General features: G+C 45.2%; 2 protein-coding genes across 2 annotated transcripts in view; one reads left to right on the top strand and one right to left on the bottom strand.

Moving 5' to 3' along the window:
* Mitofilin (inner membrane mitochondrial protein mitofilin) overlaps positions 1-12,247 on the top strand; it is a 28,054-nt gene that overhangs the window by 5,230 nt on the left and 10,577 nt on the right. The window contains exon 10 of the mRNA XM_014347885.2: positions 3,643-3,871. Coding sequence (XP_014203371.2) covers positions 3,643-3,871 — 229 coding nt within the window. The remainder of the gene's footprint in view (positions 1-3,642; positions 3,872-12,247) is intronic.
* Positions 5,741-9,203, bottom strand: LOC149375126 (luciferin 4-monooxygenase-like). The gene is given in 8 exon segments (XM_089590382.1): positions 5,741-5,839; positions 5,841-5,900; positions 6,378-6,607; positions 6,810-7,034; positions 7,145-7,322; positions 7,408-7,883; positions 8,168-8,375; positions 8,932-9,203. Coding segments are annotated over 8 exon segments (1,629 nt in total). The 5' UTR covers positions 9,085-9,203.

The raw sequence follows: 12,247 nt of genomic DNA on the forward strand, positions 1-12,247 counted from the left end.
TGAATATAGAGTCGCAAGAATATCCAAGGGGAAAAGTACCTTTATAGTCTCAAAGAGGATGTTGACAATTTATTGCCAAAAGAGTCGAGGAGAGATCTCGCGTCCATTTAATTAAGAAAACTCGCGACTGAACGAGCGTATGAGGTAGGCATCGACGCGTGGCGTTTGAGATGTCACTTTGCTAATTAAAACTTTGGCAAACCAGTGGAGAGAGAGAAAGGGGAGTTTTGCGTTCGCTTGTAAAAGGGCAACGCGATTATTGTATTTTTTTTTCCGCGAGGCCGACTTAACAACGGAATCCGGGCAACAGCTTGAAAAACTCGGCTTGTGTATGTATATGTACATACCCTCGTTCGTTTGGTAGGTACTATAATGCTATTAGCGCTTTTGTTCTCGTTTGCTCCGTTAACTGGATTGTTTTTTTTTCCTTTCATCGACGGTATTGGGTATGCACGGCACGCGTGTTTTCATAAGCGTTTCGATTCAATTATATAGCTATCGGCTTTTCTTGCTTTCACCTAATTATAGCGCAAACTATTTGATACGATTACATTTCTGTATAGACAAGTGAAAAATCTGAATTTCGCTACTGTGCAGTATATTCACATGCAATGCTGAAGTTTTTGCAAAATATATTCAACACAAACATTCATCACGTATAAGATAACGCAGTTGTATTAAACCTGCGATGAAAATGTTTTGTGTTTCATACAAGCAAAAAAAAAGTAATTGGTCATGGTATACAATAACTTGGTCGATTTAAAAAGCACGTATACTCATGGTACTCCCGCGTATCTCATGAAAAACAGCAATTACAACTAATAGCACTTGTAATTTTTTTACCGCTTGTTAATACCGGACGCGCGGTAATTTTCGGAAAGTAACGGCGTTATTCGCGCGAAAGGGAGATAAATCCGATTAGCCCAGAACGCGGCCGATGAAAAATTATGCACGTGCAGTATATATACGACACCTCTCGCCGAAAATTCGGTCCGGGTAAATTTACCCCCGCGCGATTAACCAAACGTCGCCGCGAACCTTCTTGATAAAACCCTCCCCCCCCCCCTTCCCTGGAAAATCCCAGGCGAGCTCGTTTGTGCGAAATAAATATTTCCCCCGACAATTGGGCCAATATTTACATTTTACCGGCGATAACGCGCAGTGAATAATTTTCGTACGCACGTATGCTCCGGTGTTAAATGACACCCTGTAAATTCTCGCATTACACGTTCTCGATGAAAAAAAAGTGCCGACTGCGCGGGAAGCCCCCGCTCGTGATTATTTTCAACCGCAATACGAAAACATTGCGCAACCCGCGGCTAAACAAAAGCGTCTGTATGTAGACAAAGAGCGAGAATTGGAGCGAAGTTGCGAAGCGGGAGTGGATAAACGAGATCAGTGGTATAAAGGTAAATCAATTTCCCTCCTCGGACCTCTACCGAGGCGTTGTATCCTTTTGGAGCATCTGTACTGTACGTTACGTAAGTCGATTGTGCGATTGTATACACGTATACCTACAATCACTTTTATCCTATAAACGTTTGTCCCGTACCCCCTCCGGGATGCAACGATGATTCGATGTATATGGTAAAGTTACGCGCGCCGTTGAACCCCAACGAGGCGAAAAACGCGATACCAAAAATCACCTTTTTGGCCGTAGAGATAAAACCTTCCCGTATTATATATTCAAAAAAAAAAAAAAAAACGGATGCTAACCCGAGATAAGCAGCGTAAAATGAACTCGAAGGTCCGCGATTACCCCCCAAAAAGAAATTAGCATACCCGCGGCCAAATGTATATCAGCGCCGGGGCGGGTAAAGGAAATTATTATTGTTATGATTATGATTATCGCGAGCGATGCGGGTTATTAAAACGGCGTTGTTCGTTCCTCCCTACGAGTATATTGTTGGCATAAACGTGGGAAAGGAGGTCATCATAGCGCTCGCTAAAAGTTAACGAGTCGAAAATGAAAATGTTTTCAAAGGGTGGAGGGTTGATGAGTAATAAATTATCGCGTTGTTGTGTCTTTTATAATACCGATTAGGTGAGATTCAATTGTAGCTTTCGGTTAACACCCCGGTCGAGGAGTCTGTAGCCTTGTCGAGCTTTTTTTTTTTTTTTTTTCTGTTTCCTCCGGCTTTATTAGCTCGTTGAGTGCGCCCAGTCTTTGCGAGTCGCACCTGCACTACATACATGTACTTTTTATTGAAACTTGGAAGGTGGAGTATACAGTGCAGAGAGAGGGTCGGGTTTGCCTGTCGGGGGGCAAAGAGCAAAGTTTGTCGGTGGTCCATTTGGGAACTCAATGTTCCCCCGAACTCTCTCTTGTGCCCTTTCGGGCTCCGCCAAGGTAACCGGACCGACGATTGATGCATCCAATTCGCCATTAAATAATTAAATAATCATAACACCAGTTTGATCGATGGCTAAAAAATTCCGAAGCTCCGTTAATCGCCGCTCAAATTGAAACACATCGCGCAAAAGCTCTCTCACTCTACGTTTGCAAGTGGATTGTAGGAAGTTGCTCGTATAAGCTCCGGTAGCTGTGCAAACTCGGCTTTTACTTTGTGCGGATGATGGTACAACCTGCTATCGGCATTAACTTCTCGAGCTCGAAATTTAATTCCGCATTTTCAAGTGTTTCTTCTTGAAGCCCCGCGTATACCTGTATAGAGTTATGCGCACACTAAGACAAAAAGTAACAAAAAAATACCGAGCTACAATGGTATAATTACCGGTACAACTTGGTTGTTTGCAGATTCTTTAACCACTTGTATAATATTTTTTGTTGTTTGCACAGTAAAAAATGTCCGTCCATCAATTAAATGGTAAAAATAAGTTTACTGTAAATTTGCCGCGTGAACGCGTGAAAAAACGTCACCCCAATCCTGTACAACAGAGTTGCCCCTCATGTTGTGGTTGGCTCGCCGTGTGCCTCTGCATTAAGAGGACGGGACGACGTGGCGGACGGACAAACGTGCGGGGGGCACAGCGAAAGAGAGCCGCATAACGCGGCGCTGGGTCACTTGACAATTAGGCCAACTTTTTTCCCCTGGGGTGAGCTCGTCTCCCGCCTAGTCCTCCATGAAATGTCGCTTTCGATCATCCTTTGCTGTCCATTTGTTTCCCCCCCTTTTTTCTTTTTTTTTTTCGCCGCATCTGAGAAATGGCACGATTACTCTACTCTCGAGTTGCCCGAAATTTCGGAATTCCATCAACAGTTTATTACACAACGTCATTCTACTTACCTTCTGAAAATCACAAGTATGTGCACTCTTGAGACCCGGAGGCTAATTTCAAACGTATAATTTATACAACAGTATCTCCTCCAACGATGCCGGTAGAGGCACTCTAAAATCGCATCCGCTCGTGAACGTAAGGGAGATAGAGAGATAATACTTGTCCCTCTGCTCGCGGAGTCACGGGAAGCATTTGAATTTCTAAAAACACACTTGGCCCAACGAGAGCTTTTATCCCATTGTACGGTATATCTGGCAACAGCTGCAGCGACTCGAAGCGTTTACCCTTCGCAATTTGGAGTTTCGCGCAAACACCCTTCCCCTTTGGACGGAGGTTTTTGCCATTCAGGAGGACAAGTCGTATTTTTGACTCTCGATTTTTTTTTCCCCCCTCTCGTTTCAGATGCTGGAAATCCGCAAGCAGCTGGACGACGAGATGCGCAAGCAGTTGAAGCTCCAAGCGCAGGTGCACGCGGACCACTTGCGAGAGGCGCTGGAGGCCAAGGATCGCGAAGCCGAGCGCAAAATCAACCGCGTGCTCAGCGAGAAAAAGGAGAACGAGTCCATTGCTAACAAGACGCAGCTGGCCGCGGTCATTGGCCGGCTCAAGGGTCTCGACGAGGCGCTCAAGAGTGAGTACCTCCATCCCGACACATTTTTTGGCCAAGTTAAGCTGCAAGGGTGCCCGGATAGTAGAAATAGCGCGTATTTTCAATGAATACTTTGATTGCCCTCTTAGGATTTTCGTAGTTTTTACGCTTAAAGCGAAGAAACTCAAATCGGGACGCTCGACTGTGTTTTTACCAAGGGTCAGACGCATATTTTCCCGTGGTTTGGGATTTCGAATGAGGAGGCGGGCCTTTTTTTCCCTCCCCAAGAGTTGTTTTTTTTTATTCGTCGTTACATTAATTTGCCTCCGAGCGAAAATTTAATTTTCATATTATCCAGGTGCACTTTTTATTTTTATTTCCTTTCATTACCTTTATTGGAGGAATCTTTCGAAGGGGAGAGGGGGACGAAACGGGAACTGTGCCAGGTATAACCGAGTTGACGAATAAAGGCGTCGGAGCTCTGGAAAAATCAGTTATCGTCCACCTCAAGCGCAATAAACCTTGTCTATGAATGTTTGCACTGTATCCATCCTTTGATTTGCAATGATACCAATTTACCGCGATAAAAAACCAGAATTGAGCTCCCGAATGCGCAACAAATCTCTCTCCTTCCCCCATTCTTTTTTTTTTTTCCACTTCCAAACGCCCGGCGTCACGCGGAGTGCACGCATTTATTTTTCGCATCCCCCGTTTCTTGGACGCGCGCCAACGGTAATTGGACGCCGATGTAGATTTGTGTTGATATCAAGTTTTCTCTTTTTTTTTTTTTTTTTTACTCTTCCTCTGTGCGTACGTCCATGTACCCACGTGTTTTTATACGCGATGCCCTGGCGCTCTCGCTTCGAATTTATCGGCTACGCGGCCTCTTAAAAGCACCCTGGGACTGTATTCACGGCGCCGTTATTTGCGCGAGAATCCAAATGACGGCCTCATTGAAACGCCGCTGTTGTTGTTTTTGACCAATAGTCGAAAGTGGCCGCTGAATTTTTTGGGATCGACTGCTCGTCGTCGCCAATTTTTTTTTTCCCCTGCCGTCGCTATGTGAAGCGACAGGGGGTGGTTTATATCGAGGGCATTTCCATTAATGGCGAATCTGCGGGATTGAAGCCCCGGCAGAGTTTGCGCGTCACCGGGACGACTGCCAGACGAAATAATGTAAGAGATATACTCTGTTTGTGCGTGTGCGGGGGGGGGAGGGGCCGCGTTTCTTATGTCAGCGCTGGCGGAGATCGGGGGACGTGTTTTTCCATCAATAATTTTATAGATGCCCTCGAAAAACCTACATGGACGCCCAATCGTGCTGATGGCTTCTGCCATATCTTGGCTAGTATTTGAACGAAAAACTCGCGCTTTTGCTGTTATCAATACTGGCTACACGCGAGCCAATTCGTGTACTTTAAATTAATGGGATGCTTGTCATGAAGGAAAACTGAGTTGCAAATGGTACTTTGTGTCATCGATACGAGGGGTTACGTACTTTTCAAGTCATTGAAAAAAAGGTGGGAAAAGTCATTTAAGGTCACGTGAAGACTTTTATGGTCCCCGAAAGATTCAAAGTCATCTAGAATTTTTCATCACTCTTTAAAAGACTGCAATAGTCTCAAAAAGACTTCAAAGTCATTTAATGCCCCCATAAAGTCTTTATAAGAACTGCAAAAAGTTCACGAAAGACCTCGAAAGTCTACTGAAAGATTTCAAAGTCATCCAAGTCTTGATTGGAGTCTCCCGAAGTCTTTTAATGGCTGCAAAAAAACTTGAAAATATTTGGGGCTTTTTATCGAGACTTTAGAGTGCGCAGCCCTTCTCATCGATATGTATTTCCATTCGAGATGCACGTACATAAACAACAAAAAAAGGTATTCAAAACATATGCAGACTCAAGAGCTGATATCACTTTCCGGCCAAGCTCTTGGCCATTTCCATCAGTTCCGCCCTGGCGATTTTTCCGGACGGCGTGTGGGGCAGTTCCTTCAAAAATTTCACTCCCCCCCCAGAGTTTCTTGTACTCCCCGAGTGTGGCGCTCAAGTCGACCAACTCTTCCTCCGTCACCTGCAATCATTGAGATCCATTAATGTACATACAAAATACACATTTTTAACGTTGATACAAAGTCCAGTTATATTAGTTAATGATATGTAGTATTACAAAAAATAATTTGCACAAAAAGCAGAATGTTAAAAAATTAGAAAATATGGCAAACATTTCGCATAAAATAGCTTATTCGATACAGTATCTTTAGTGCTGAGGACTGTGTTATTGCTATCAAGTGAAAATTCATCAAGCCTACGAGTAACTGAAGAAAGTTCAAAATTTGGCTGGAGGATGTTTTTTTTTCTTCAAAATAAACATAAAAATCACGAGACAGAAATTAATTATTTTGTTTAGAACTTGATACTTGAGCTATACAATTTGGAAAAAACTTGCAACTTAACTGCAGACTATAAGGGGAGGAAGCAAAAAAAAAAAACCGACCTCGTCCCATACATGTCACACATCGACATGCTTATCGCGTTATGTACACCGTACCTCGCTACCGGGTGCTTTGGCTACGAAGGCCATGGGTCGCTCGCCGTCCAATTCTTGGGGCAACGGCACCACGGCCACTTCCGCAACAGCCGGATGGCCCAGCAGAGCTTCCTCGATCTCCGTCGGGGAAACGTGATAAGCCCGAAACTTCATTACCTGCTTCAATCTTTCGACGATAAACACCTCGCCGTCCCCGTCGTAGTAAGCCTTGTCGCCCGAGCGTAGCCAACCTTTTGCCATTAACGACAAATTATTTTCATCGTGCAAAATTTACTCGCTTCCAGTATAGCTATTACCAACACTCGCTGTTATAATATACACACAAGACAAACGGCGCCTACATTAAAGCGGATCCAAAGATAACTAACAACAAACCAGCGAGTACTGCACTCGTTTCATCAAAAGGAGACAAAAGAAAAAAAAGAAACTCACCCTCGTCATCGATCGCCTCCTCGGTAGCTTTGCCGTCCCCGTAGTAACCGAGCATCATCGTCGGCGACTTGCAGCGCAACTCCCCGGCCTGGTTAGCCCCGAGGACCCAACCCGTTGCCAAATCAACGATCTTCACCTGTACGTGCTCAATCACGAAGCCGGCCGAGTCGACCCGCTTCCGACCCTCGTTCTGCATCGTCGCCGTGCCTCCCAGCTCGCACATCCCTTTTGCAAACAGTTCTTTTTGATGCATTTCTTCTTCTTCGCAACACTCGACTACGACTCAAGAACCACCACCTCGCATATGTCAAAGAGCGCGTAGATGTATATATTACCGTAGCCTTGGAGGACGAGGACACCGGGCAGGCGGCTCTGGAAGGCCTCGAAGACCTCGCGACTGATCTTCGAGCCGCCGGTCTGGACGGTCCTCAACGAGGCTGGACAGTGGCGCTCGAGGACGCCCGATTTGTTGAGCACGTTTATCAGGTCCGTCGTCAGGAAAAGCCACGACACCTACGGACACAGCAACAACGAGCCTTTCCCATAAACAACGTCAAGTGTCAATTGTTTCGGATCAGTGTGTGAGTGCAATCGTGACTTTGTGCCTCTCGACGACCCGGCGAGTCTCCGTGGGCTCGAAGGTGGCGTGGAGGAGTCTTTTCGCTCCCAGGAGGATGAGCTGCAGGCCAAAGTAGACCGCGGTGAGCCAATAGGGCGAGGTGTACCACAGCATGACGTCCGACTTTTCCGGTAGTCGGGCGAACCGGAGGATGTTCCTCGCGAAGGCGTGGTACGAGTGCAGGATGCCCTTGGGCCGGCCACCGGAGCCAGATGAGAAGACGATCAGCGCTGGTGCCGTAGTGGGGTTTTCCACCTCCGGAGGGACGAAGCTGTCCACCTCCTCCGACGACTGCTCGAGTAGTGTGGCGTCGAGGGCTTGGGAGGAGTCGTCGAGCGAGATGATCTTCACCTCGACGTTTTCCAGCTTCGCGGCTTCCTGGAGGGTGGCCACTGCGCTCTCGCAGCTGAACATCACCCTCGGGCGTACCAGTTGCATCAGGTGCCTCGCTGGCTCTGTACAGGGTAGTTTTTCGAGGGAATTGTCATCGATGTGCTGGACACTCGAGGGCGGTCCGGAGATCGTTGAAAGTTTTATTTAGCTGTCTTTACTCGGCAACTAGCTGGTTTTGGCCAACAAAATATAGAGTAGAGGTACGTTCGAAGGTTTGATCGAATCCAAACAAAATTTGGGCCTCATTTGGTGGCCATGCTCTCCTTTTTTTCAAAGTCGGTGAAAAAGAAACTTTAACCGTCTCCAAACTGCCCCGAAGTAAGGATTTTCGTGTGACTTTATATACTCAATGCGACGTCGTGGTGCCAGGGATTGTACGTGGCGCCGATGTAAAGGGTCGCCAATTCGGGGATGTACGCGTCGAGTGTGTTGTCCGTGCAGACCGAAACTACGTCTCCGTTGCCGATTCCCTGCTTTTTCAGCCATAATGCGCACCGAACGCTACGATCTTTCATCTCCGCGAACGTCGTTTGTCTTCCCGTCTCCGCATCGATCTGCATACCATAACACAATTTATAAGAGGGTGTGAATTTCTTTCTTTTTTTTTCCTTATTGGACTTTTCAAAGTTTGATGACTTTGCGGGTACTTATTTGCCGCCTAAATGTAATATTCATTGATTTACGTAACGCGATGCCAACGTGAAATTAATTGATCGCTTCTTGCTGGGAGGAGGGGGATTGGGGACATTTTTCACTCAGTTATATTATTATAGTAGTTTGGTTATTTAAAAAATTTGGAGCATAGAAAACCTATTTACCACACGAACAACTAGTGAGATTCACCACGAAATTTAAAATCAAAGTACCAATTGCTGTAAGGATACAAGTTATTTGTACTTTTGAATCTGACACCACACAAGGGCACTCTATCATCTTTTCAAACTAATATTAAATTAAAAATTTATTAGTAAAAAATCGAATGCAAAATCCAACTTTTCTAACATTGTAGCTGATAAGGATTAAACCAAAAATATATTTATAGTTTTTATCGTCTCTCTTGCTATTAATATAAAAACTCACAGTCTCGAAAAAAAAAAAAAAAAAAATTACCTGCGACACATGTTCCAAGTCACTGTTCAACACATCCAGGATGACTTTTCCCAAGTTGCTCGTTTTCATGCAGTACGGTTTCGGGTCTCCTTTTATAATATTATTTTCAATGGTGAATCCAACGCTTTTATAAACACTATCGTAATCAATCATTGTCTTTCAGTGTACTTCCTATGTAGGTGCTTGGTGCAACAGATTTTTACGTCACTATCGTTATTTCCCAGTAGCGATGATTACAGCTGAAAATACACTCTCGCTATCAGCTTCCCACTTTTTGTTCCGTCAATTGTTTTGTCTAGCCAATGAGATAAACAATTGAGGTAAGCACCGTCCCTACCCAAAAAGTAAACAAACAAAATTCGAAAGCTTAACCTACAACGCGATAAGAACGTCTCGCCGGTGGGGAACATTTGCTCGCAATAATTTGGATATCGCGACGATGCTGAGTCATATAAAATAAAAGTAAGTATCTCTCATTCGGCAACACTGCGCTCGCCGCGTCGGACGAGCGCGAAAAATTGAAATTCCACAACATAAACCCCGACTCGATCCATCGGGGAAAAAAGGAAAAATAATTAACCACGTCCATTGAAAAAACCAACATCGCGCTCTCATTAAATAGTTATAATAATAATACGCCAACTCTTTAATTGTAACGAGGGACGGTAATATAGTGCGCGCAATGAATCGAGCCCCGCGGAACTTGACACCGCGAGCGTTTCCTATTTTTTTTTTTTTTTTTTTTTCTTCCTCTTCTCCTTCAACGATTCTCGTATTTTTCCACTCGCTTCGGGAGGAAAATAACGCTCGGGGATAACGAGGTTCGCGGGCACGGGGTAAGCTGATAATGGCTCCCACTCGTCTGCGTTTGAAGACTCTTTTGCCCGAGAAATTACGCGGGAGTTGATTCTCTTGTTATCTTTGTGAGTGTGGTCCCTTGATTTTTTTAGCGACCCTCAAAACGAGACAGTTATATAGCTGATCAAGGGAATTGAGTGATGCATCGTCATTTCAAAACGATTGCCAATGTACGAGCGTCAATAATGTATTTTAACGTAAAGGAGCAAGTGAACAAAACGGATATGTTGTTTTTCGATACCTCAAACAGTGGCATCTAAAATATCTGTGAAATGAACTTTTCAGTCGATATCGAAATTAAAAAATTTAATTTCGCTATAGTCACAAAGAGAGACTCTTGGAATTTATGCGAATTTACATTGATTACCAATCAATGATGAAAAACTGTCGCACGAGTAGAGAACGGCTGTAGCGTGTGACGTGTTCTCATAAAGTGGGGAAAAAAAAGAGAGAAAAGTCGTACAAATCACATTCACCGAAACAAAGGGTGACTCTAGATCATCGTGATTCCCAAAAGTTCATAAAAGTCCCCGGAGCCAGTGGGGCGGTAATCGCGCAATCAGTCAACGCATTCGGTGCCCCCCAACCTTACATACATATACCCCTAGCTGCAGGCACGCGTTTCACACAAAACCCTCGAGTGTAAAAAGGAGGTCGCGCGAAAGGGGAGAAACTCGAGGGGGGGGGGGCAAGTATAGCCAGAGCCGTTCGGCTGTTAACGGAGGCAGCTCGCTCTCGAGTTTGTAAATTAGCGAGTTCACGGGCAGCCAGGGGGTGGGTGCACAAAGCCGCCGTCGACGGCGATAAATCTTTAACGATAATAGCTCCAAGACGAGGGAGAACGAGAGAGTGGAGCAATTTGTTGCTCCTCCACGGGGTACGTGCACACCTGCGCCCAACCGAATAAACATACGTATTTCCCCCCAACCTTACATGTACACGCCGTATCTATTGTCCGAGAGCTGTGGGATATCGTTCACGAGGGGGAAACTAATTTTTCGGTGTTTGGTCGATCGACCTCGACAATAGCCAATGGTACACGTCCTCGTTCAACGGGGAAAAAAAACGGAGGGGGGGGGAGGGAAAGGAAACAGAGGAAATTTTAATTGGACGTCGCTTATACATGTGCACGCGCGAGCGTCAACTAATAATGAACTTTTTAGTACCCTCACCCTCCGAATCGTAAAAACCCATTGAACTTCCCCACACCCATATCGCAATTAGCTCCATTCGGTGAAACGACCTGCGTATGTATAGCGTCTCCGTTGGTAGGAGTATATAAACATATGATAACCAAACGAGAACACACCTGGTGTCCGTCATCGTGCTTACGACGGAAGGAAGGAAGGAAGGAAGCTAGCGAGCGTTGAAAGTTACAAGTGTGTGTGTGTGTCCTTCAACTGTTCTCCGTCTCTGTCTCTCGGATAAACGGCGCGTCCGCCCGAACAATTTGTCCGTCTGTTTGCTCTGCTGTAGTATACATCCATTTGTATATTGTACGGTGTATCCATTCATCGGGAAACGCCGAGTTGAGCGATACGTTGGAGTGTCGGACGGGAAAATGGGAAACACCGGACTCCCCTAGCCCCGCACTCCTGTTTGTTGTTTGCGAGCGCGATGAAGTGGGTACAGGGGATAGCGAAGTTGGTGATGTTTTTATAAAATGAAACTGTGTGTCTTTCGATCATCGGGAGTTTCGGGATTGCCGCGCACCCGTTGTACACCGCATAATGAAAATTGGCCCTCTTTGATGTACGCGCGCGTTTTTACCGAGGGTATGTATAATTCAATTTCCATCAAGTTAACGGTTAGATGCACTGTTTATCCTCCGAATGGGGTATGGGTATATATTTAATTTTTTCGGCCAATGGAGCTACGTGGAGTGCGGATGAAAGGATCGACGAGGGTTTTCCCAAAAAGTTTTTGCATGAATCGATGCAGTGTACATGAATAGCAACGCGCTTGGCTGTCTTTTTTTTCAACTTCACTGTCCCGCGATGCACTGCATTCGCTTTTACACAGGATTTTCGATGAATTTTGAGGAAAAAGGAATATTGCATTTTTTCGAGTCGCTTAGCAATACCAAATCCTGTATGTACGCAGGTATGCGTGCTTGCTCGTAAATACATAAGAAAAAAAAAAAAGGCTTCGTCGAATTCTCCTCTATTCGCTTACAAAAACTACTTCTAATCGATTTCGGATGATATTGCACTCCACCGCGCCAAAAAGGCATCAGCTGTCGCCCACACATTTAAGGGAAGGGGGGGCTCGAAAAAACCTTGCACCCGTTTACGGGAACCGAAAACTTGGAATCCAATTTTACAAGCTCTGCGACTGTACGCCGCGTCCGAGCTTTTCGCGTTTCCGGCACCGTGTGCTCTTTTGTTTTTTGCGCATAATGCGAAGGTAGGTGCAAAGGAATTGTTGCGCATAGGGAAAAACTTTTCAAATTACCATT

Source organism: Copidosoma floridanum, unplaced genomic scaffold, assembly GCF_036245765.1.
Source record: "Copidosoma floridanum isolate Cflo_tuat_1 unplaced genomic scaffold, Cflo_Japanese_pri ptg000012l, whole genome shotgun sequence".
Taxonomy (NCBI): Eukaryota; Metazoa; Arthropoda; class Insecta; order Hymenoptera; family Encyrtidae; genus Copidosoma; species Copidosoma floridanum.